This window comes from Anomaloglossus baeobatrachus, chromosome 4, assembly GCF_048569485.1.
Source record: "Anomaloglossus baeobatrachus isolate aAnoBae1 chromosome 4, aAnoBae1.hap1, whole genome shotgun sequence".
In the NCBI taxonomy this organism is placed as follows: Eukaryota; Metazoa; Chordata; class Amphibia; order Anura; family Aromobatidae; genus Anomaloglossus; species Anomaloglossus baeobatrachus.
Genome location: NC_134356.1, coordinates 490,319,218 through 490,342,265, shown reverse-complemented (window position 1 = coordinate 490,342,265; position 23,048 = coordinate 490,319,218). Strand labels below are relative to the sequence as shown.

General features: G+C 43.5%; 1 protein-coding gene across 1 annotated transcript in view; it reads right to left on the bottom strand.

Annotated features, from left to right (window-relative positions):
• The window catches only part of MYO5A (myosin VA), a 276,256-nt gene that overhangs the window by 79,372 nt on the left and 173,836 nt on the right, over positions 1-23,048 (bottom strand). The window contains exons 17-18 of the mRNA XM_075345778.1: positions 5,437-5,523; positions 3,397-3,505 (exon numbers count right to left, since the gene is read on the bottom strand). Of these exons, the coding sequence (XP_075201893.1) occupies positions 3,397-3,505; positions 5,437-5,523 (196 nt within the window). The remainder of the gene's footprint in view (positions 1-3,396; positions 3,506-5,436; positions 5,524-23,048) is intronic.

The window sequence follows — 23,048 nt, the reverse complement described above, 5'->3', positions numbered from 1 at the left end:
GGATATCTGAAATACTCTATCAGTCTTGGGTCAGAATAATAATAATAATAAAAAAGTTTATTTATATAGCGCCAACATATTCCGCAGCACTTTACAATCCGGTGGGGGGTTGCATAGACAAAAACAAAATAGTACATGATTCAACAGCTACAGTAGGGATGAGGGCCCTGCTCGAAAGCTTACATTCTATGGTACTAGCTATGCTGTACCCACCGGCCCACATGCACCCACCAGAAGCCAAAACAGTACCCTCTGATATAGGACAGCATTATTATTTTTGCACTGTACAGTCTGTTGTGCTTTCCAATACAAAGTGATTCAGTAAAAAACGATAGATATACACCATGTTCCAAATTATTATGCAAATTGGATTTAAAGGTCATAGCGATTACTTTTTTTTTTTCCAATGAAACTCATTGAAGGAATTGTGTCTCAGGGTTCTTTGGATCACTGAAATCAATCTCAGATACCTGTGATAATTAGTTTCCCAGGTGAGCCCAATAAAAGGAAAACTGGATGTTCCACAATATTAAGCAGGCCACAGTTTTCAAGTAACATAGGAAAGGAAAAGTATCTCTCTGCTGCCGAAAAGCATCAAATAATGCAATGCCTTGGACAAGGGATGAAGATATTAGATACTTTACGAAAACTTAAGCGTGATCATCGTACTGTGAAGGGATTTGTGGCAGATTCAGAGCACATACGTGTTTGTGCTGATAAAGGCAGCATGAGGAAGGTTTCTGCCAGGCAAGTTCATCGGATTAAGAGAGCAGCTGCTAAAAAGCCATTGCAAACCAGCAAACACATATTGAAAGCTGCTGGTGCCTCTGGAGTACCTTAAACCTCAAGGTGTAGGATCCTTCAAAGGCTTGCTGTAGTGCATAAACCTACTATTCGGCCACCCCAAACCAGTGCTCACAAGCAGAAACGGTAGCAGTGGGCCCAGACATACATGAAGACTAATTTTCAAACAGTCTTGTGTACTGATGAGTGTCGAGCAACCCTGGATGGTCCAGATGGATGGAGTAGTGGATGGTTGGTGGATGGCTATGTCCTAACAAGGATGCGACATCGGCAAGGAGGTGCAGGAGTCATGTTTTGAGCCAGAATCATGGGGAGACATCTGGTAGGCCCCTTTAGAGTTCCTGAAGGTGTGAACATGACCTCTGCAAAGTATATAGAGTTTCTGACTGACAACTTTCTTCCATAATACAAAAAGCAGAAAAAATGCCTTCAGAAGCAAAATTATCTTCATGCATGACAATGCACCATCTCATGCTGCAAAGAATAGCTCTGTGTCATTGGCTGCTATGGGCATAAAAGGAGATAAACTCATGATGTGGCCACCATCGTCCCCTGACTTCAACCCTATAGAGAACCTTTGGAGTATCATAAAGCAAAAGATCTATGAGGGTGGGAGGCAGTTCACATGAAAACAGCAGCTCTGGGAGGCTATTCTGACATCATGCAAAGAAATTCAAGCAGAAACTCTCAAAAAAAACTCACAAGTTCAATGGATGCAAGAATTATGATGGTGATATCAAAGAAGGGTTCCTATGTTAACATGTAAATTGGCCTGTTAGGATGTTTTGGATTTAAATAGCTTTTTATTTCAGTGAATGTGACCTCCTAATGCTGCAAATTCCACAAATGAGCATTTTCAGTTCTTTAAAACATATAAAATGTTTAGAAACTCTACTGTGCCTAATAATTTGGAACACTGCATTATGAGGTTTTTTTAACCCCTTAACGACCGCGGGCCGTAAAATTACGTCCTAAATGACATAATCTTACTGCCCGCGGTCCTCCGGCGGCAGCATGCCGCGATCGGCACACATCTCAGCTGATTTTCACAGCTGAGATGTGTGCCTGCTAGGCACGAGCAGAATCGTTATCTGCTCGTGCCGATTAACCCCTTATATGGCGCTGTCAATACATGACAGCGCCATTATAAGCGCGATTGCGGTAAGCATTTACTTACCGCCCGAAACCGGAAGTCACGTGACGTGATCACGTGACTCCCGATAGTTGTCATGGTAGCACAGGGTCATGTGATGACTCCTGTACTACACATGACTTGGTTTCACTTTCGCTGTGCCCGGGGCACAGCAAAAGAGAAAGACAGCGTATCTGCTGTTTACAGCCTTCCAGCTGTGATCAGCAGATACTGCAGAGCGATCGGAATGCTGATCGCAATAGCCCCCTAGGGGGACTAGTAAAATAAAAAAAAAAAGTTAAAAAATAAGTTTTAAAAAATTAAAAAAACAAAAAAACCTAAAAGTTCAAATCACCCCCCATTCGCCCCATTGAAAATTAAAGGGTTAAAAAAATAAAAAATATACACACATTTGGTATCGCCGCGTTCAGAAACGCCCGATCTATCAAAATATAAAATCAATTAATCTGATCAGTAAACGGTGTAGCGGCAAAAAAATTCCAAACGCCAAAACGACGTTTTTTTGTCGCCACAACTTTTGCGCAAAATGCAATAAGAGGCGATCAGAACGTAGCATCTGCGCAAAAATGGTACCGTTAAAAACGTCAGCTCGAGACGCAAAAAATAAGCCGTCATTGAGCCTAAGATCCCGAAAAATGAGAACGCTACGGGTCACGGAATATGGCGTAAAACGTGCGCCACTTTTTTCGGACAAACTTCCGATTTTTTTTTAACCCCTTATATAAAAGTAAACCTATACATGTTTGGTGTCTACGAACTCGCACTGACCTGAGGCATCACACCCACACATCAGTTTTACCATATAGTGAACACAGTGAATAAAATATCTCAAAAACCATAGTGCTATCGCACTTTTTTTGCAATTTTTCAGCATTTGGAATTTTTTTGCCATTTTCTAGTACACAATATGGTAAAACTGATGGTTTCATTTAAAAGTACAGCTTGTTCCGCAAAAAATGAGCCCTCACATGACCATATTGACTGAAAAATAAAAAAGTTACGTCTCTCAGAAAAAGAATGGCGAAAAAAAAAACCGGAAAGCGAAAAATCGGCCGGTCGTGAAGGGGTTAATTTTGAAGATTATACTGTTATCATTGGGAGGTTTCTTCAATAAAATTCAATGTATACTCTAACGGGTGATGACTTATTAGACTGTCATTTGCACCGACTATTTAGGAAAATCAGAGAAAAATATAATTTGCATAATAATTTGGAACATGGTGTACTGCACCCACGATAGCAACAAAAACACACAAACAAAAAAAGTATATATTTTTTTTTTGTTTACTATACTCTTTAGAAGTCTTGTATTTGTACCTTTTAGTGTCCATGCTATATATTTATGCATTTTCCTGGCTAGTTTTGGTTTACACACCTCATGCTAAGTCCCTTTTTAAAGTATAGCACAGTCTTTACTAATTCCCATCAATTGAACATACCACAATAAGCTTCTCCAACACATTTTTGCAGGTTTGTCTACGGTCGCTAAGGACGTCTTTTTGTTTCATTAGAACCCGGTATCGACTGAAGAACTCTTGGTATGTCCACCTAACACAAAGCAGAAGACGCGTTAATTCCTGTAAGCTCGAGGTATAAATGTCAAACGACTAACATCTTCTACATAAGACGTCAATGAATCAGCATTTGAAAGCAGGAATTAACGCATGGTTTCCAAAGGAAAAAATAATATCGTTTTACACATCTAGTATTGTTTTAAGTACAATTTCAAAAAGTGGATTTGGGACATTTCACAATACAGCATACATTATTGGAAACATCCTTTAGACCCAATGTAGCTGGTGTACATACTTTGAAAATTCATGTCATGGATGGCTGAATAAGCCTGTCAAAGTTGCCTCCGTGATATAACAATAAAAAAAATACTTTTTAAATCTTAAACTCAAGCACCATGCTCCCATTGATTTTACATTTTATTGTATGGTATGATGATTCTTCCAATCAGCATGATTACCAAACTTAAAAAAAAAAAATAATAAGATTTTGCTGATTTTAAAAATGTTTTCACCTTTGTAATGTGAGTTTGGTTTCTTTTCCATTTACTAAGCTGTGTGAGGGATTGTTTTTTGGGGTGAAAAGCTGCAATGGCGCCAATTTGGGGTAAGGCTACATGCGCACTCTGCATCTTTTTGTGTTCACAAACTGCAGCCAAAATTGCACCTTGTCAGAGAAAGCCTGGAAATGTCACAAAAAATGCTTGTAATTGTAGGTGCGTTTTTGCTGCGTTTTCAGTGCGTTTTTCACAACATGCGTTTTTGCTGCGTTTTTGTGACAAACGCTGCATTTTTTTTGTCACAATCTTTTGACAAATAAAACGCTGACAAAAAAACTGCAATGTGTTTACACCAAATCTGACTTCTCATAGACTTTGCTAGGAAGTCAAATGTCAGAAAGTTCTGACAACAAAACTGCAGCCGAAAACGCAGCAAAAAATGCAGCGTGCGTATGCAGCCTAAGGTTTCCTTCCAGCCATAGGCTGGGCTTCAAACAAGTACCAAAAAAGAAAAAGTGGTGACGGGCCATGGTAATATTGCAGCATCCTGAAATTGCAAAATTGGAGTAGGCAATAGGAGACTCCAAATCCAATAGACACCATATAAATTAGGTAATCCGAAACAGACAAAGGCAATCGCTGCGCCCGAGCCATACATGCAAAGCCAATGTCCACCATACATGTATGGTGATGTCAGGAGGAGTTAAAGGGAACCAATCACCAGTATTTTCGTATATAACCCAAAGCCAGTGCTATACTGGCACTATCAGGCTAATTCTCCACATACCTGTAGTGGTCAGCTCGGATGTTTAGGTTTTGAAATCCAAAAAAGTAAAGTTTATAAAATGAGCTGCTTGTTGAGTGACAGCAGCTGAGGAGCAGATAATATATTCATAGTTATCCCCTCCCTGTTTTAGAATTAGCATAAGTATTATACAAACGATTCACTTTGTCTCTTGCAGGACCTGTGTGAGGTCAAACCCATGTGACCTGTTATCCAGCTTTGTCTGGTCACATGGGTATGACCTCACACAGGTCCTGCAACAGACAAAGTGAATCGCTTGTATGCTAATTCTAACAGGGGAGGGGATAACTATGAATATATTATCTGATGCTTTGCTGCTGTCACTCATGAAGCAGCTAATTTTATAAACTTTACTTTTTGGATTTAAAAACCTAAAACATCCGATTTGACCACTACAGGTATGTATAAAATCAGCCTAATAGTGCTAGTATAGCACTGGCTTTAGCTGATATATGAAAATCCTGGTGATTGGTTCTCTTTAATATCAGGATTGTGCATTCATACGGATATGGGCTTTTAAAGTACACCAGCCTCATCAGGCCTATGATCTAATTAATAATGCATACAGTTGGTATTGTGAAATCTAGTCACAACAAACTGACTGCATATCCAATAGGTTATCATAAACCTCCGTATATAACCTTAACACTTGCAGCCACTTACCTAGATGGGAATCCTGCAGCACTGATCCTTATAGTTTCCAACACTCCACAAGCTCTGAGCTGCTGGACGGCACGTTTTGAGTCAAAGCTTATATATAAAAGAAAAAAAACAACAACAATCAAAGAAAAATCTTGAGGAACTTCTTGATTTCAATAGCACTTGCCCTCAATCTAGGGTTTTCCTTCTTTGCAATTCTGCTTCATTAAACATTTTGCACTGTTTGGCTTTTACAGCTCTCTGTTTCCTGCACAGTCAACTTTAAGGTCTGTGGTCATAAATCATCAGACGAGCTCAAAAAGGACAGATAAAAGGTGAGAAACACCCGGCAGGATCATCATTGAGCGCTCAATAATGGAACCCAGTTGCAAAAATTATTTTATTATTTTAGTTCCAAATATATATACTTAAAGGGAATCTGTCACCAGGTTTTTGCTCTCCCATCTGAAAGCAGCATAATGTAGAGACAGAGACCCTGATTTCAGCGATGTGTCACTTACTGAGCTGTTTGCTGTTATTTTGATAAAATCAATGTTTAGGCTTAGTAAAGATTTAGGAAAATAAACACTTCACCTACTGTATATTAGACTGGTAGGGAAATAGGAGAGTGCACAGGGCAAGCTGCCGTGGAACGGGGGCACCACTTGAACCCTAGGGTGCGTAAAATCCCTGTTGCCAGATACGGAGAGAATAGGGTGATACCCAGTTACCCTAATCCCTACTGTTTGTGGTTACTTAAGTGTTATTAGATCTTTATGTAATTTTGTATCTTCACTCCTTGAAGTCTTTAAAAATTACCTTCTATTAATACTTTTTTAAAAGTATATGTTTTCGGTGATTAGGTGGTCTATTTTTTTTTTAATATACTTACAGACAGCATACAAACGGTGATTCTTAATAGGATTTCTCCTTCATATTGTCACCATCTTGCTGCAGTTCCTTCACTTACACCATCCATATGTTCAACTTTTCAAGACTCACTTAAATGTATGCCAAGTGACAATTACAAAGATTTAATCAGAGCTGACAAAACACCACAAGGTAAGAGTCAGCGGCATTTCAATGCCCTCACATTTTATGGAGGTAGCTATCTTGATTGTGGGTAATGAGTTTCAAAGCCATAACATTGTGCTTCAGAGAAGGAACAACTGTTTGCAACGGGTGGCAGAAAGTCAAAGGTACTATGGTGCACCGCAATATCCAATTATCTTTTGGCAGGGACAGTACCTCAGAGAGATCCTACAACAGGCACCCCATCAAGGAAAAAAGTGTCGACCATGACTTCTGTGCCTATAGGATCATGACAAGAGTTGCTGAGGAAAATCACATCCTCAACTGCAGACATCTCTTCCACCAAATCATCGTTGACATGTATGCAAAGATCGAAAGTGAACATCTTCCAACTGAATCAAAAGAAGCTCAGAACCAAGGAATACATTCACCTTAGAGATGGTGTTGAGGATAAAGAATTGAGTATCCAAAAATACTTAATTCAGCCATTTCATAGACTCAGTTATATAGTTCAGTAGATGTGAACTAACTCACATATTTGTGAATGCTTTTGTTTCTTACTAACATGTATATATGTATATTGCATATTCAGTGTATTTTCCTTAAACTCAGTATATACTAAAATTTATATATGTATAGCTTGAAGATGGCCACCATTTCCTGGTTTACACCCAAGACAGATGGACAAAGGGAAATTCCTGAAGCCTTGGATTGACCAATCCAAGGGGCATATGCAGATCTCTCTACGTCATGAAGCCCTGACCTACGATACTTGATTGGACTAGAACTTTTGTTTACACCCCATTTACTTCGTGGTTTAAGTGTCCGAGAATAAAGATTTTCAGTCTTGCCTCAGCCTTGGTCGTGAGAGGAAGAGTTTTAATTGATTTCCAATTAATTATCATTCTTTTTCGCCGTGCACAAACGACATTTTAATTCGGAACAACGATCAGATCGGGGAAAAAGGGATCACTTGTATCCATCCTCAACAACTGGAGGCACCGCTGGGATACCGTAAGAAAGATTGGCCGAACTTCTATCTCGGATCCGAGGGATCGTTTCCTAGTACCCACAGGCCACCGAAACAGGAGCTGATCACTCAAAATCGCAGGTAAGTGTCATATATAATGTATATGAGATTTGCCTGCGGTTTCGGAGACTTGTGGCGAAAGGTCTGATCCCTGAACTGAGGAAGGGGTTGACGCTATTGACCCTTAGCGGGCTTGAATCTTTCGCCGGTAGTCTAAGAACAAAGAGACGGACCTAGACCCCATAGCGTCATAGGGTCCGTGGGTCATACGATCTGATCGTTTGTTTTTTTTTTTTTTTTATTGCTAATTGTGAACGGTGTTTTTTAGCTTCATAGATAGCTTGTAGATTCTACGCTCTGATCTAGTTTTCAAAGAGTTAATTGCCTGTAGTTTTTTTTTTCTTCTTCGCTGTGACCAAAGGAAGAAGGGAGGTAGTCACAGACTGAGCGCGGGAATTGTATTACACGCTGTGTCTGCAGTGTCTTAGACAAAGAAAGCAGGGGGGTTGATAGTTAATCCCCCCTTGCCCCTGCATTTCTTCACTAAGAGGAAAGTTTGTGTGTGTTAGAAAGCGGGGCGGGTTGGAATGCCCACAGACGCAGCTGTTGTCTTTGTTCTGTGAAGGAGAAGGGGGGTGGAGGGTGAAGAGGCAGACGCTGGGTGTTAAAACAGCGCAGCTCTTTGGAGCGAGGAGAGAGGAGGGGTCAGTGGGCTGCAGCCTTTGTATCGTAAAGCGAACAGAGTTGTAATGATTTGAAAGAAAGACAAGTGTTATTTTGGCTTAAATTGGAACAGAACCTGACTGGTTTATGCATTTTTTTGGTGTTTTCAGTTGAGTTATTTTCTTTTTGAACAGAAGTATGAGAACTAGCGATTCCCCTGTGTTGCGGACACAGCCACTGTTTGTTAGATATTAAACATCAGATATTAAATATTGAATATTAAATATTAAATATTGAATATTGAATGTTGGATAAATAATAGACGAGGCGGGAAGGGTTCTGTTAACTTAAAGTGGATTTAGCGTATTCCTCTGCGTTTTAAACGTGAGCCACTGTTATGAGGGGGTAGGTCTTCATATCGAGGCAGGAAAGGAACTCACTTTAGTTGAGGTAAGGGTGCTGGAGTTAGCGGATTCTCATGCGTATTAGACGCGAGTCACTGTCAGCGTGTTACAAACGCGGACGAGACGAGAAAGGACTCCATTGGAACGGCCGATCCAATTAAGCACTGTATACTCTGTTCAAAAGATAAATATGTTGTTTTTAGTAGGAGCTGAGAACGCTGTCGCCCTAGTTACAAAAAACGGAACAAATATAAAAGATTGCAAAAAGTTGTGTAAAATCGTTGGACTACCACTAGATGGCAGGCTGCAACCCATGTACTGAAGTTCAGATTAATCTCCAGTGAGAGTATACTGGAGAACAAAGACCTCATTCACTGTCTGTTGCTGTTTGTAGAATCACTAAATGTGTTTCTCTAGCGGTGCCTCATTGTTCTGCTCTAGAAGTCATTATATCTGGTGCTAATCAAATCTCTCCTTTGTATGCTGAAATGCAAATTTACAGGGACCAAAAGTATCCCTGGTTTACTACGTAGTTCCAGCCACTCCCAGTACACCCAGGGAGTCACAACATGGATGCTGCACCCGGAAGTCAGGTGCCTGGAACTTCCTGTGGCAGCCGTCTTGCTACACCCACTGATGGCAGTACACCTCATAAGCCACACCCCTCGCAATGGCTCTTTGTTCAAAGCTCTCCACCCATCCCCGGATGGAGGTGTTCTCTGGTATATATGACTAACACATTTGAATAAGCATAAATAGTATATTTGTTTACTCAGTTATCCCATAAGTGCAAGTCAAAGATAAGTAAGTGAAACTTTTACAGAATTGATGTGGAAAGATCTGTTCACATAAAATCAATTGGTATTTTAGAAGTCCTACAGCATTATATCATAAAATAAAATAGAGGAAGGTAAATATATATATCTTTGTATTATGTTAGTTAATTTAAGACAAAAATCGTAAACGACTTACCCCTACTGAAGTCAAAATGTATCAAATCCATTTGTAAAAAGGAATTAGGAAAAATGTATAATGCATTCAATGTACATGGGTAATGGATGTGTTCCCTGCTACGTCTTTGTTATAACAAAGGATGAGGTTTTTTTTTTCCTTCTTCCTCTCTCACTTTTAAGAAGTAAGAATGGAATGTGTCTCTCTCCAATAGTGACGTAAGTTTGGTTTAACCCTTAGAGTTCAGGATTTCCCATTTTTAGTTTGCTGTTTATACCTGAATAGGGAATATTAAATTTTATGGGATGCGCGATATAATTTGTGTTGTTTTGTTTTTAATGGCGATTTATTTGAACAATATTTTTATTTTGTGACTATCACCTTTTCTGTTTTTACGATTATTTCTAAACAATTTATATATTTTTGCAGGTTAGTCGCCTAGTCACAGCTGTCATTTAATCATGTCTCAGTTGTTTCTACTATGAAAGGTTTTTCTTTTCTTTATGGATACAGTGTTTATTGTAAGGTTTTTAAAATTTCCCAGTAATGTATAGTGTTCTGAGATGTACGTTACTTTTAGTGTTTGTTCATTTTAGGTTTTAGTATGTGGCTAATTTATTACCTGCTGTTTTATCTTTTCTTTTAGGGAATACCAGTATAAAAATGCTAAATTTTGCCATATTGGTAAATAAACAATTAAACAAGGGGGGAATAAGGTATTAATTATATTCTCCAGTTTCTTGGAGGGTGCAGTAGGCATATTAGATAGGTTTTGAAGCTGACCTTTTTCCCATAAGTTATGTTTATTAGATTACTATGAGGTATATCTGTTAACTGAAATAGGAAAGTCTTGTCTTATATGTTTATTTGTTTGTTTATTTGTTTGTTTATTTATTTAGTATTCTCAGTCATGTGAAGTATAGATGACCACTAACTGTATTATGATCAGAGATGAAGTTATAAGAATGATCTAATGTATATTTTTTAGTTTTTGTTTTTATAGATGAAACCAGATGGTGGTCGATTCTGCACTGGATATGCTGCTGTTTACACCACATGAGGTAGTCTAAATTCGACCACTCCCTCCAATCCTATTGATACAGGAGACAGTGATGCATTAAATGCCCTCTCTAGATGGGTAGAACAGGAGTGGGTAAGAGTCTTTAGAGGTGTATGTAGGTTGTAGATTTTTTCCTGTTGTCAAATGAATTAGGTATGCCGAAAAGAAAGTCTAGATCTGAGCTGATGGATTCGGATGGAGATCCTTGCACAGGTGCAGCTGACCAAGAAGCAGTGAACGGGCCTAGAGTTGAGAGTCTTTCACCAATACCGACCATGCCTTGGTGACATTGGTCACGTCAGTGACTTCTGTCACTCCTTGTGTTCTTAAATCCCTACAGGAACAAGCGATACAACAAGGAATGGAGTGTGACATGCAGGGAGCCAGCTGACTGAGGAAGGTCTGTGGATAAAGGGTGGTAAGCTTTCTCTGCCATGAGAGCTCTTCTTAATGATGGCCCAGGTAACATCTGTGAAAGACAATTGTCAGTGTGTGCTTTGGTGACACCGGGTTCAGTACCCAGGTGGGCAGATTCACCCAGTCTTGTGAGACAAGTGCCTAGAACGAAGTGAGAAAAAACTGTAAAGAGTCCGTAGAAACACCCTGCACCTACTCTACCCATTCTTAGAGACTGCAAACTGATTATAGATGTATATCATGAGCACGTTGTATGCAAGTCTGTGCGTGTTGTGTAAATTTCTCTCCAGGTTTGGTCAGAGGCATTCCAGTGCAGAAAACGACATTATTGTTGAGAAGCACATGAAGGTGGTATGTAAAGAAAAATGTGTTTACAAAAAGTGTATATTTTATAGAAAAGTGGAAACTAGTAAATGGTGTATAAAATGTATATGTTCTGTTTTCTTTTTGCAATAAGCAGGTCTTTATGTAAGATGTTTTTTGGTTTAGCATAGGCATGTATATTTTTATATAATTGACTGAATAGTGTGCTAAACAGGTGTATTCTCCAATTCCAGATCTTAAATCAGAGCTATTAGCATATGGTCTCCAGTCAGGAGACTGATTGATCCTAAAGGACAAGCGAGAAAAGAGCTATGAGTCAACACTAGAGGAGCTGATCCAACCACAGAAACATCTATGGATCCACACCTCGCATTGTAGAAGGGTTAATCAACCAGAGCTGCACTGAGCGTTCTGCTCATACTTATCCTTTTCAGAAAACCCTGTACAGTTTTAGACCAGTATTGCCAGAACAGTTAGAAGAGAGGACTTAGAGAACCTTGAGACATGGGAAAGTCCAACTACAAAGGGTGAGGACTCGCCTAGGAGTCCTTGGTCTCAAACCGGTGAAGAAAACCCCTTTCCCCTTTCCGCCCATGTTTCAACGTTCAGTTAGGCAGGTTTTTCAACAGATCTTTCTACCTCTCTTCCTAAGGGAACATAGTACCCTTAGAATTCAGAAATGGCAGAAGTAAGTCTTTAGGGGGGACTGTTGAGGATAAAGAATTGAGTATCCAAAAATACTTAATTCAGCCATTTCATAGACTCAGTTATATAGTTCAGTAGATGTGAACTAACTCACATATTTGTGAATGCTTTTGTTTCTTACTAACATGTATATTGCATATTCAGTGTATTTTCCTTAAACTCAGTATATACTAAAATTTATATATGTATAGCTTGAAGATGGCCACCATTTCCTGGTTTACACCCAAGACAGATGGACAAAGGGAAATTCCTGAAGCCTTGGATTGACCAATCCAAGGGGCATATGCAGATCTCTCTACGTCATGAAGCCCTGACCTACGATACTTGATTGGACTAGAACTTTTGTTTACACCCCTTTTACTTCGTGGTTTAAGTGTCCGAGAATAAAGATTTTCAGTCTTGCCTCAGCCTTGGTCGTGAGAGGAAGAGTTTTAATTGATTTCCAATTAATTATCATTCTTTTTCGCCGTGCACAAACGACATTTTAATTCGGAACAACGATCAGATCGGGGAAAAAGGGATCACTTGTATCCATCCTCAACAACTGGAGGCACCGCTGGGATACCGTAAGAAAGATTGGCCGAACTTCTATCTCGGATCCGAGGGATCGTTTCCTAGTACCCACAGGCCACCGAAACAGGAGCTGATCACTCAAAATCGCAGGTAAGTGTCATATATAATGTATATGAGATTTGCCTGCGGTTTCGAAGACTTGTGGCGAAAGGTCTGATCCCTGAACTGAGGAAGGAGATTTGGAACATCAATCCAAGAGATAGAAAATGACAAGTGGGTGGTGCCTTACAACTCTCTGCTCTCAAAAATTTGCAAGGCTCACATCAATGTTGAATTTTGCCACTCCGTGAAATCAATCAAGTACATATGTAAATATGTCCACAAAAGGAAGTGATCGAGTAGATTTTGAACTCCCACAAAATGGACCGATTATGGATGAAGTGCAGGCATTCCCGATAGACCTGTAAATCAGCAGTAATGAAGCTGTTTGGAGAATATTAAGGGTTCTCTATTCATGAGCATTACCCACCAGTTGTGCATCTCAGTGTTCACTTTGAAAATAGACAGAGAATTTACTTTGACCCAGCAAACCTGCGCCAGCAGCTTCTAACAATACCTAAGAACATCATCTTGGCATTTTTTGAACTGTGTCAACTAGATCTATTTGCAAAAACAATTCTCTACTGTGATGTACTACACTTGGAACGCATCCATAAAAACACTGGAACAGAGGATACAGGGGCTTGATATTGAAGGCCATTCAAGGGTCAAAGCAATGATACTCTTGGTTGCGTCTACACAGTTCATCCATCAAATGCAGAGTGCTTCTACCTGCTCATGTTACTTCATGTTGTCAAGGGCTCAACATCATTTTCTGACCTGAACACTGTCGAAGGCAAGGTCTGTGAAACATTTTGAGAAGCATTCCAAAAACAAGGACAAGGACTAGAAAATGTCGGAGACTGAGACATGACTCTCAGTAAAGCAGCAGCCACACAAACCCCAAATCGATTAAGACACCTCTTTGCTATTCTTCTAACAACCTGTAACATTTCAAAGCCAAATCATATTTGGAATTTTGGACAAAGTACAAAACTGATCTCCGTGAAGATATCCTCATGCAGGTTAAAAAGAAAAATCCTCAGCAACTTTTCAACTTGTGTGAAAACTTTTTCAACAAAGCCTTACTCCTATTTGAAGACCAGAGCATGGCAATGTCTGGAAAATCATTAAAGCTTTCTTGGCTTACCTACTCAAACAAGAAATCAGGAATCGAACCAAATATGTGCAGCATATTTTTGTAGAAAGAAACTGCAACATTGATGAACTCACAGCATTTGTCTCTCACAACGAGCCGCTGTTGGTACCAGACCAAGAGAGACACCTACAACCAAATTTTAATTTTCACTGCAACCAACAAAAGTGGTATTGTCTTCCTGGCCGCTTCAGGTGGAACAGACAAGACATTTTAAATCAACTTGCTGCTGGCGAAATTTTGGTGACATCAAAAGATTACAGTCATGGACAAAAGTTTTGAAAATGACACAAAAATTATATTTTCACATGATCTGTTGCCCTCTGGTTTTTAATTGTGTTTGTCTGATGTTTACATCACATACAGAAATATAATTGCAATCACATTATGAGTACCAAAAGGTTATATTGATAGTTAGAATGAGTTAATGCAGCAAGTCAATATTTGCAGTGTTGACCCTTCTTCTTCAGGACCTCTGCAATTCTCCCTGGCATGCTCTCAATCAACTTCTGGACCAAATCCTGACTGATAGCTGTCCATTCTTGCATAAGCAATGCTTGCATTTTGCCAGAATTTGTTTGTTTTTGTTTGTCCACCCGTCTCTTGATGATTGCCCACAAGTTCTCAATGGGATTAAGATCTGGGGAGTTTCCAGGCCATGGACCCAAAATCTCTATGTTTTGTTCCATGAGCCATTTAGTGATCACCTTTGCTTTATGGCAAGGTGCTCCAGCATGCTGGAAAAGGCATTGTTGGGCGCCAAACTGCTCTTGGACAGTTGGGAGAAGTTGCTCTTGGAGGACATTCTGGTATCATTCTTTATTCATGGCTGTGTTTTTAGGCAAGACTGTGAGTGAGCCGATTCCCTTGGCTGAGAAGCAACCCCACACATGAATCGTTTCAGGATGCTTAACAGTTGGCATGAGGCAAGACTGGTGGTAGCGCTCACCTCTTCTCCTAATAAGCTGTTTTACAGATGTCCCAAACAATCGAAAAGGGGATTCATCTGAGAAAAAGAGAATTTTGTTTACTTACCGTAAATTCTTTTTCTTATAGTTCCGACATGGGAGACCCAGACCATGGGTGTATAGCTTCTGCCTCCGGAGGACACACAAAGTACTACACTCAAACGTGTAGCTCCTCCCTCCGGGCTATATACACCCCCTGGATGACAATCTAACCAGTTCAGTGCAAAAGCTGAAGGAGGACATCCACCCATAAGTAGAGAGTAAAACTCGGAAAAACCGGAACCTCTGTCAACAACAGCCGGTGAAACACACGGAACAAGAACTGCCAACAGGCAACAGGGAGGGTGCTGGGTCTCCCATGTCGGAACTATAAGAAAAAGAATTTACGGTAAGTAAACAAAATTCTCTTTTTCTTCATCGTTCCTTATGGGAGACCCAGACCATGGGACGTCTCAAAGCAGTCCATGGGTGGGAAATAAACAAAACTGAGAAGTAGGCAAAACCTAACTTCACAAATGGGCGACAGCCGCCTGAAGGATGCGTCTGCCCAAGCTCGCATCTGCCGAAGCATGAGCATGCGCTTGGTAGTGCTTCGAAAAGGTGTGCAGACTAGACCAAGTGGCAGCCTGACAAACCTGCTGAGCCGTAGCCTGGTGCCTGAAAGCCCAGGAGGCACCGACAGCTCTGGTCGAGTGCGCCTTAATCCCTGGCGGAGGGGGCACCTGAGAACACTGGTAGGCATCAGAGATGGCCGACCTAATCCAACGAGCTAGGGTCGGTTTAGAAGCCAAGAGACCCTTGCGCTGACCCGTGGTTAGCACAAAAAGTGAGGTGCACCACCTAAAAGCGGCGGTGCGTGACACATAGATTCGGAGCACCCGCACCAAATCCAAGGTATGCAACGCCTTCTCAAAGCGATGCACAGGGGCCGGACAAAGGGAAGGCAATGAAATGTCCTGGTTAAGGTGGAAAGAAGACACCACCTTAGGGAGAAACTCTGGAGTCGGACGGAGAACCACCTTGTCTTGGTGAGACACCAAAAAAGGTGACTCCGAAGAGAGCGCAGCCAAATCAGAGACTCTCCTGAGAGAAGTTATGGCTACTAGAAAAACCACTTTCTGTGAAAGTCTAAACAAAGGAACCTCCCTAAGAGGCTCAAAGGGGGGTTTCTGTAAGGCCGTGAGGACCAGATTAAGATCCCAGGGATCCAAAGGCCGCCGGTAAGGAGGAATGATGTGAGATTCGCCCTGCATGAAGGTGCGCACCTGAGCCAGTCGGGCGATACGCCGCTGGAATAATACCGACAGAGCCGACACCTGTCCCTTAAGGGAATTGAGGGACAGTCCTAGCTGCAGACCGGACTGTAAAAAGGACAGAATGGTCGGCAAAGAGAACGGCCAAGGAGCATGGCCGGAAGAGCGACACCAGGACAGGAAAATCTTCCAAGTCCTGTGGTAAATCTTGGCCGAGGAAGACCTCCGAGCCTGAGTCATAGTGGAGATGACCTCAGAAGGAATGCCTGAAGCTGTCAGGATCCAGGACTCAAGAGCCACGCCGTCAATCTGGCAGAATTCTGGCGGAAAAACGGACCTTGAGAGAGAAGGTCTGGGCGGTCCGGGAGATGCCACGGCATTTCTACGGACAGACGGAGCAGATCTGGGTACCAAGCTCGCCTGGGCCAGTCCGGAGCAATGATTATGACCCGACGGCCCTCCATTCTGATCTTGCGCAGAACCCTGGGCAAGAGAGCCAGAGGGGGAAACACATAGGCCAGACGGAACTGAGACCAATCTTGAACCAGCGCGTCCGCTGCGAAGGCCTGAGGATCGTGGGAGCGAGCCACGTAAACCGGGACCTTGTTGTTGTGCCGGGATGCCATTAGATCCACTTCCGGAGTGCCCCACTTGCGGCAGATTGACCTGAACACTGCCGGATGCAGGGCCCACTCGCCGCTGTCCACGGTTTGACGGCTGAGATAATCGGCCTCCCAGTTTTCTACGCCTGGGATGTGGACTGCGGATATGGTGGACTTGGAGTCCTCCGTCCACTGAAGGATTCGTTGAACCTCCAACATCGCCAGGCGGCTGCGAGTCCCGCCCTGGTGATTGATGTAGGCAACCGCTGTCGCGTTGTCTGACTGGACTCGGATGTGCTTGCCCGCCAACAGGTGGTGAAAGGCTACGAGAGCTAGAAGAACAGCCCTGATTTCCAGAACATTGATCGAGAGGGCTGATTCGGACGGAGTCCAAGTGCCCTGTGCTCGGTGGTGGAGAAATACTGCTCCCCAGCCGGAGAGGCTGGCATCCGTGTTGAGGATCACCCAGGACCGAGTCAGGAAGGAGCGTCCCTGTGACAGAGAGAGGGGCCGAAGCCACCACTGAAGAGAGCTCCTGGTCTGCGGCGACAGAGCCACTAGCCTGTGCAAGGAAGAGGTCCGCTTGTCCCAACAGCGGAGAATGTCCAGCTGCAGGGGATGCAGATGGAACTGGGCAAAGGAAACCGCTTCCATTGACGCCACCATCTGACCCAGCACCTGCATAAGGTGCCTGATGGAATGACGGCGGGGCTTCAACAGAGAGCGCACCGCCAGATGAAGGGACTGCTGTTTGACTAAGGGCAGCTTCACAAGTGCCGGCAGAGTCTCGAATTGCATCCCTAGGTACGTAAGTTCCTGGGTCGGGGTCAGAGTGGACTTGGGCAGATTGACAAGCCACCCGAATTGAACAAGCGTGGCGAGAGTGAGCGAGACACTCCGCTGGCAGTCTGCACTGGATGAGGCCTTGACTAGAAGGTCGTCCAGGTAGGGGATTACTGCCAACCCCTGGAGATGCAGGACCGCAACCACTGCTGCCATGACCTTGGTGAAAACACGAGGGGCCGTGGCTAACCCGAAGGGGAGAGCCACGAATTGGAAATGTTCCTCTCCGATTGCAAAGCGTAGCCAACGCTGGTGTGAAACCGCAATAGGCACATGCAGATAGGCATCTCTGATGTCGATGGATGCTAGAAAATCTCCTTGGGTCATTGAGGCAATGACCGATCTCAGAGATTCCATGTGAAAGCTCCGCACCTGAACATGCTTGTTGAGAAGCTTGAGATCCAGGATGGGCCGGAAGGAACCGTCCTTCTTGGGGACTAGGAAGAGGTTTGAGTAGAAACCTCTGAACCGTTCCCGGGCGGGAACCGGAACAATTACCCCGTTGGCCTGCAAGGATGCCACGGCCTGTGAGAAGGCGGCGGCTTTGGAGCAGGGGGGAGCGGACAGAAAAAATCTGTTTGGCGGGCTGGAAGAAAATTCTATCCTGTAGCCGTGGGAGATGATATCCCGCACCCACTGATCGGAGACGTGTTGAAACCACACGTCGCCAAAGTGGGAGAGCCTGCCACCGACCAAGGACGTTGCTGGCGCAGCCAGATAGTCAAGAGGAGGCTGCCTTAGTGGCAGCGGCTCCTCCGTTCTTCTGAGGACGCGGCTTCGCGCGCCAGTTGGGTTTACGATCCTTGGCTGAGGTAGTGGACGAAGCTGAGGGCTTAGAGGATGACCAGTTAGAGGAACGAAAGGAACGAAACCTCGACTGGTTCCTGCCCTGGACAGGTTTCCTGGTTTTAGTTTGTGGCAAGGAAGTACTCTTCCCGCCAGTAGCTTCCTTAATAATTTCATCCAGTTGTTCACCGAACAGCCGGGACCCAGCAAAGGGGAGCCCAGCAAGGTACTTCTTAGAAGAAGCGTCTGCTTTCCACTCTCGAAGCCACAAGATCCTGCGGATCGCGAGAGAATTAGCGGAAGCCACCGCCGTGCGGTGAGAAGCCTCTAGAATGGCAGACATGGCGTAGGATGAAAAGGCCGAAGCCTGGGAAGTTAAGGCAACCATCTCGGGTATAGAGTCCCTGGCGAGGGAATGTATCTCCGCCAGAGAGGCAGAGACTGCCTTAAGAGCCCACACTGCTGCAAAAGACGGGGAGAACGAGGCTCCTGCCGCCTCATATACAGATTTGGCCAGAAGGTCAACCTGGCGGTCAGTGGGATCCTTAAGAGAGGTGCCATCGTGCTCGGCTCAGACAGAATGAGCTGACATACAGTGCATATAGAGTACAGCCTTGCAGCTTTACTCCTAGTGAGAGACATGCTGCTGAGGTGGAGGCTCTGCAGTAAAGAATACACTCCTATAGAATGATCCCCTGAGAGTGTATAATAAAGCCCACAAGCAGAGGTTGTGGCTTACCAGACCGCCTCTTGTGTGCCCTCCGGATTCCACAGCTCGGACCCCCAGTGGATGCAGCAGCCAGCTCCGATCAGTGTGAGAACGCTGATAAAATGGCTCTGACTTCCGGTTCCTGTCCTGGCTGAGGTGGAAGCTTAGAGGAGAATCTCCTGCCACCCCTCACAGAAACCGACTAAAAACAGACCCCCCCGGACGAGCCACCAAACAGAGAGCAGCACAGGAGGTTACCTAAAGCAGACAGCTATGGAAAGGTACCTCCTGAGAAGCTCTGGGAGCAGTGAGGCAGCCTGGAGAAGCTTTGATATGGACAGGGGAGAAGATAAGATAATGGCGCCGAGCCTGATGGGGGAGGAGCCTGAACGCATGGTGAGAGACACAGAAAAGCAAACACAGAGCTGGAAGGGGAGAGATAAGGGAGATATGAGCGAGGAGACAGGAGATAAGGAAGATATGAGCGAGGAGTCACAGGAGGACACAGCAGGAGAGAGGTGGATGCAGGGGACTGATGATGGTGGATCGCAATGGGAGGATGAAGGGGATATGGAGGCAGAGGGGAGAGAAGGTGCAGACAAAGCAGGGCAGCTCAGAGACACAGCAGTGTTGGAGGATGAAACTGACAAACAGCACAGGGAGATTAATCCCACTCAGACTCACAGGAAGTCAAATGCAAGAATTCATAGTACCCCTTCCAAAGGAAACAAAAAGCAGCTTACTACACCAACATCACAAGCCTGCAAGCTATTGGGGGATGGAGGTGGTGGCCCAGTCCAGACAAAGAGAACTAAGAAAACAGCACCACCTGCAGGCCAAGACAAGTACACACAAAAGCTTAATGTGGACTATAAAAAACTGGCTGAAGAAGTGACATCACACTTGTCAAAAGAGGTTAAAGTGGCTATTGAGGCAGCCATACAAACATCATTAGCTAATATGCAAAAACAGATAAATGCCCATGCCTCTAGACTGGCAGAATCAGAGCAGAGAATATCTGACTCCGAGGAGACAATACTGGCTATGCAAGCACAAATAGCAGCTCTAGCAAAATCTAATGAATACTTGAAGGATAAAGCAGACGATTTGGAAAACAGATCGAGACGAAACAACCTACGTATAGTCAGGTTGCCAGAGTCTGTGTCGATTGGACAGTTGGATAATCTATGCGAGTTGGAGCTACCGCAGGCCCTGGGCATAAAGGCGAAATTCAGAGTTGAAAGAGCCCACAGAGTGGGTCCACTGAGACACCAGGAGGCGAATAAGGGAGAGGGCCAAAACTCAAACAAGAATACCCCGATAAGAGCCAGGCAGGTGATTGTCAAATACCTTGATTATAAGCATAAGGAGGAAATATTGAGGGCCTTTAGAGAACGAAAGCGTCCACTACAATATCAAGGCAACAGACTGCTAATTTTTGGGGATTATTCAGCGGAAGTATCCAGAAGGAGAAAAGAATTTACCAAAATTTGCTCATTTCTGTACAACAAAAAAGTAAAGTGCCAGCTATTATACCCTGCTACACTGAAAGTTAGAAACCCCAATGGCCCGTTTGTATACTACAAGGACTACAAAGAAGCAGAAAACATTCTCATGGCAGAGCTCAACAAGACTAGGTCAGAAAGGCAAGAAAAAGGAGCTAGTGGAGAAGGGAATAATAGAAGAGGATCCCCCACAAGCTCAGGAAGAGATGTGGGACGTCTTGGGGGACAAAAGCAAGTCGAGACCAGGGAGGAAAGGAGGCCAAGCCCGGGTCGACAGCATAATTCTCGCCTGGAACACAGGAACCAACCCTTGGAGAGAAACCATGATACCTGAACTGGAACTCGCTCATTGTTTTTCCTTTTTTTGCCTGTTTTTTTTTTTTTTTTTTCTCTTCCCAAACAGGGAGAGGCGTTGAGGAGGATGCATTACGGAGAGAGGGTTGGGGAGGTGAGAGGAGGAGGGGGAAGGGAGAAAAGAGAGGAAAACATCCCAAAGTCTGGGTCCTCTTCCCCCCCCCTCTCTTTTTTTTTTTTTTTTTTTTTTTTTTTGTTCTTCTTCTTTCTTTCTCCATCTTCTCTCCCCTTGGTCTTTTTTTTCTTTTTCTCCTTTGTCCAGGAACATCATCCAAATTCAAATGAAGTGGGCCTGTTCTGGGCGGACTGATGGCTACCTGGAGTCAGAGATAAGTAGGACTGGAGAATCTTGCTGAGGTTTTGACATACTGTGCTAATTTTTGCATAATTTTCAAAGGCTTATTCAAGTTAGTCCGGGGATAGAACATATATTTTTTGGGGGGTGATTAGGGAGCTACATATTTTGGCTTGGAATAGGGGAGCTCACCAACGTGGCGGGAAGCGCCGTGGATTTCTCGGAAGGGAAAATATGTTTTACAGTTACATGCTTTTTGTTGTATTTGTTATATTTGCAAGGTGGGGAAAGGGAGTGTCGATTTTGTGGTACCAACTGTGATTCTAGTGTCGAACATCTCGTCTTCCTTGATGCAGGGGCCCATAGGGGAGGGAGTAGTAAAAGCAGAATACACAGGTAAACATGATACAGATAACTACGTGGAATGTTAAAGGGCTGAGATCACCTAACAAACGAGCAATGATATTGAGACATCTGAAAAGACTAAAGACAGACATTGCCTTATTACAGGAAACCCACTTGGGGGGGGAGGACTTTTTCCGCATGAAGAAACATTGGGTGGGCACCGTTTACGGGGCAGCGGCACAAGGTAGAAAAGCGGGCACTATGATCCTAATAAATAAACAATTCAGTCATGAGGTAGTGGCACATGAGGCAGACGACCATGGAAGGTGGCAGCACTTAACAATCGTTAGTCCAGCGGGTAAACTCAGTATTTATAATGTCTATGGCCCAAATTCACAACAAATCACATTTCATGATGACATAAAGGCCATCATATTAGCAGATGGGGAGGCTAACATTATAGTGGGAGGCGATTTTAACACCGTCCCAGACTCAGCTGAAGATAGGAGGAGGGGCGAGGAGGGGACAGCTAATGTGGGCAGGAGTTTAGACAATAGGGATGTAACATTAGAAGACGTAGGACTGAAAGACATCTGGAGACTAACTCACCCACATGACAGAGAGTATACACACTTCTCTCACCCTCATGATAGCTGGTCACGTATTGATCAGTTCTGGATCTCGCAAGACTTACTGAGTGGTACGCAAGATTGTGTGATAGAGAATATGGTGATCTCTGATCATAGTCCGGTGAGATTGGGCATTAGAGAGAAATTCAGGAGAGGTACAGATATCATATGGAGATTCCCATCGTTCCTTCTCAGGCAAGATAATTTCCATAAGGTGCTACAGGAGTGGTGGGGAGAATTCGCAGAGGACAATAAGGAACATAGAGAGTCCCCAGTGATATTTTGGGAAACGGCAAAAGCGGTCCTAAGGGGCCGTCTGGTGGGGTACGCAGCCATGATCAAACGGAAAACCAATGAGAATTATAATTTCCATAGTGAAGTAGTACGGGTAGCATATACAAATTATGTGACAAATAGATCTCCCATGACAAAAGGCAGATGGCTGGAGGCAAAAGAGGGATTTGACGAATGGGCCAAAAAAAAGGAACAACTATTCTGGTCGCACAAGGAGGTTGACTTACATAGGTTTGGCAACAAGGCGGGAAGGATGTTGGCCAATCTGGCAAGGGGCAGCAGAAAGATGACAGTGATCTCTAAACTGAAAACAAAGGGGGGAGAGGTGACTACGGATCCTAAGGACATTAATAAACTGTTGGGAGATTACTATAGAAAACTATATGGGTCAGGGAATAACGACATGACTGATGAGGCAGAGTGGCTAAGACAAGCCCAAATGCCTAGCTTGACGGAGGAAGATTTGAGTGCCTTAAACGCAGATATCACAGTAGAGGAGGTGACGAGAACAATTGGGGAGCTTAACACCAACAAGGCACCGGGACCTGACGGTTTCAATAGTGAATTCTATAAGGCTCTGAAGGATCTGATCTCGCCGGATCTAACCTCAGTCTTTAATGCTTTCCTGGGAGGGGCGGAAATACCCAAAAATTCCAACATAGCATATATTAAATTACTCCCCAAGGGAACCAAGGACCT